The sequence below is a fragment of the Oratosquilla oratoria genome, chromosome 7, assembly GCF_046742065.1.
Source record: "Oratosquilla oratoria isolate Oo_2021 chromosome 7, ASM4674206v1, whole genome shotgun sequence".
NCBI lineage: Eukaryota > Metazoa > Arthropoda > Malacostraca > Stomatopoda > Squillidae > Oratosquilla > Oratosquilla oratoria.
In genome coordinates, this window is record NC_134783.1 from 69338654 (window position 1) to 69340126 (window position 1473).

Genomic DNA, 1473 nt, shown 5'->3' on the forward strand with positions numbered 1-1473 from the left:
TATACCTGGCACAAATTCCTGGAGGAGGTCGTTGGTGAAAAGTCTTCTCCTCAACGTAGGCCATGTACATATTAGCAAAGAAGACCCCGAGTGGGGAACCCATTGCTACACCATCAACCTGCCTGAAAAGTTCTCCCTAGTACAGGTTTCCAGCAAAGACTAGACGTGTTCGGGGATGTCAATAACAGGCTTGTCGCTTTTGTAGACTCGGTCTAAAATGAAGTTGGTGGTCTCATCTACTGGAACATTGGTAAAAAGGGATTCCACGTCCAGGGAAGCTATGTCTTCACAAGGTGGTGCAGTCCGCAGAAGGTCAATGAATTCTGTCACGGAAGAAACTGAACGTCCTGTGGGGACATACGGAGTTAAGAGACTGTTCAGCTTTTTGGCAACATAGTAGGTAGGAGTGGTGATTTGGGCTATGATAGGTCTAAGGGGGTTACCTGGCTTATGGGTTTTTACAGTCCCACAGCTGTATCCTGGTCTAAAATCTCCTACTGCTTTGTTAAAGTGTTTGGTAGTTCTATTAGCTTGTTGGATGAGGCTGTTGATCTTTTTCTTCAAAGCATCACTAGGATCTCTTTGTAGGCGCTGGAATTTTGCAGGGTTCTCCAGGATCGTGTCCATCTTCTCTAGGTAGGAGGTCTTATCTATGATGACGTACACTGCTGCTTTATCTCCATTATCAGTTGCTTCTTCTTCGTCTATACCAGACCTAGTTAACCTTGGAATTTATAGTTCTTCTCACCCTGAAGAAGCCTCCGTGAGAGGCGAAAAGACTTAAGTTTTCGGTGTTTGTGAGTACAGTTTTTGTACTGTTACATTGTGTCATTATAACCATTGGCATTCAGCAGCACCTTTTACTGCACCCTCTACCCATGATTTTGAAATCATGAATGATTATGTTCACACTTTGAACTGTGAAAAAATAAAATTATTCTTCAAACTGAAGAATTTGAATCTTAAGATAGCCAAAGCTATTAGCGCAGTTGACTTCAATCAATCAATCAATCAATCAATCAATCAATATATTTATACATATATACATATATATACTCACGCACACACACACACACACACACACACACACACACACACACACACACACACACACACACACACACACACACACACACACACACTATATATATATATATATATGTATATATATATATATATATATATATATATATATATATATATGCTGGCACATTGTGACAGGTTGATGAAGGTGGAAAAAGAAGACACGGGTCTAGTTCCGAGTTCCTCAGTTTATTCCTGGCCGGTTTCGCTCTATGAGGTGGATGGATGGGGTAAGGGGGCTTTGGGGAAGAGAGGAATGTCTGTTCAGGAAGGACGGGAGAGGACAGAAGACAGGGGTGAATGGAGAATGGTTGTATATGGATGATGTTATGATGGATGAGGTGGAATGGACGGGGGGATGGGGTGTGAGGTAATATGTGTAGGCAAATT

The 1473-nt window shown here is 41.9% G+C and overlaps 1 protein-coding gene across 1 annotated transcript; it reads right to left on the reverse strand.

Moving 5' to 3' along the window:
- Positions 1 to 159: 159 nt before the first annotated feature.
- On the reverse strand, positions 160 to 627 carry LOC143026845 (uncharacterized). The gene has a single exon (XM_076187626.1). It carries the CDS (start codon positions 625 to 627, stop codon positions 160 to 162), a length of 468 nt encoding a protein of 155 aa, XP_076043741.1.
- Between the last annotated feature and the right edge of the window lie 846 nt (positions 628 to 1473).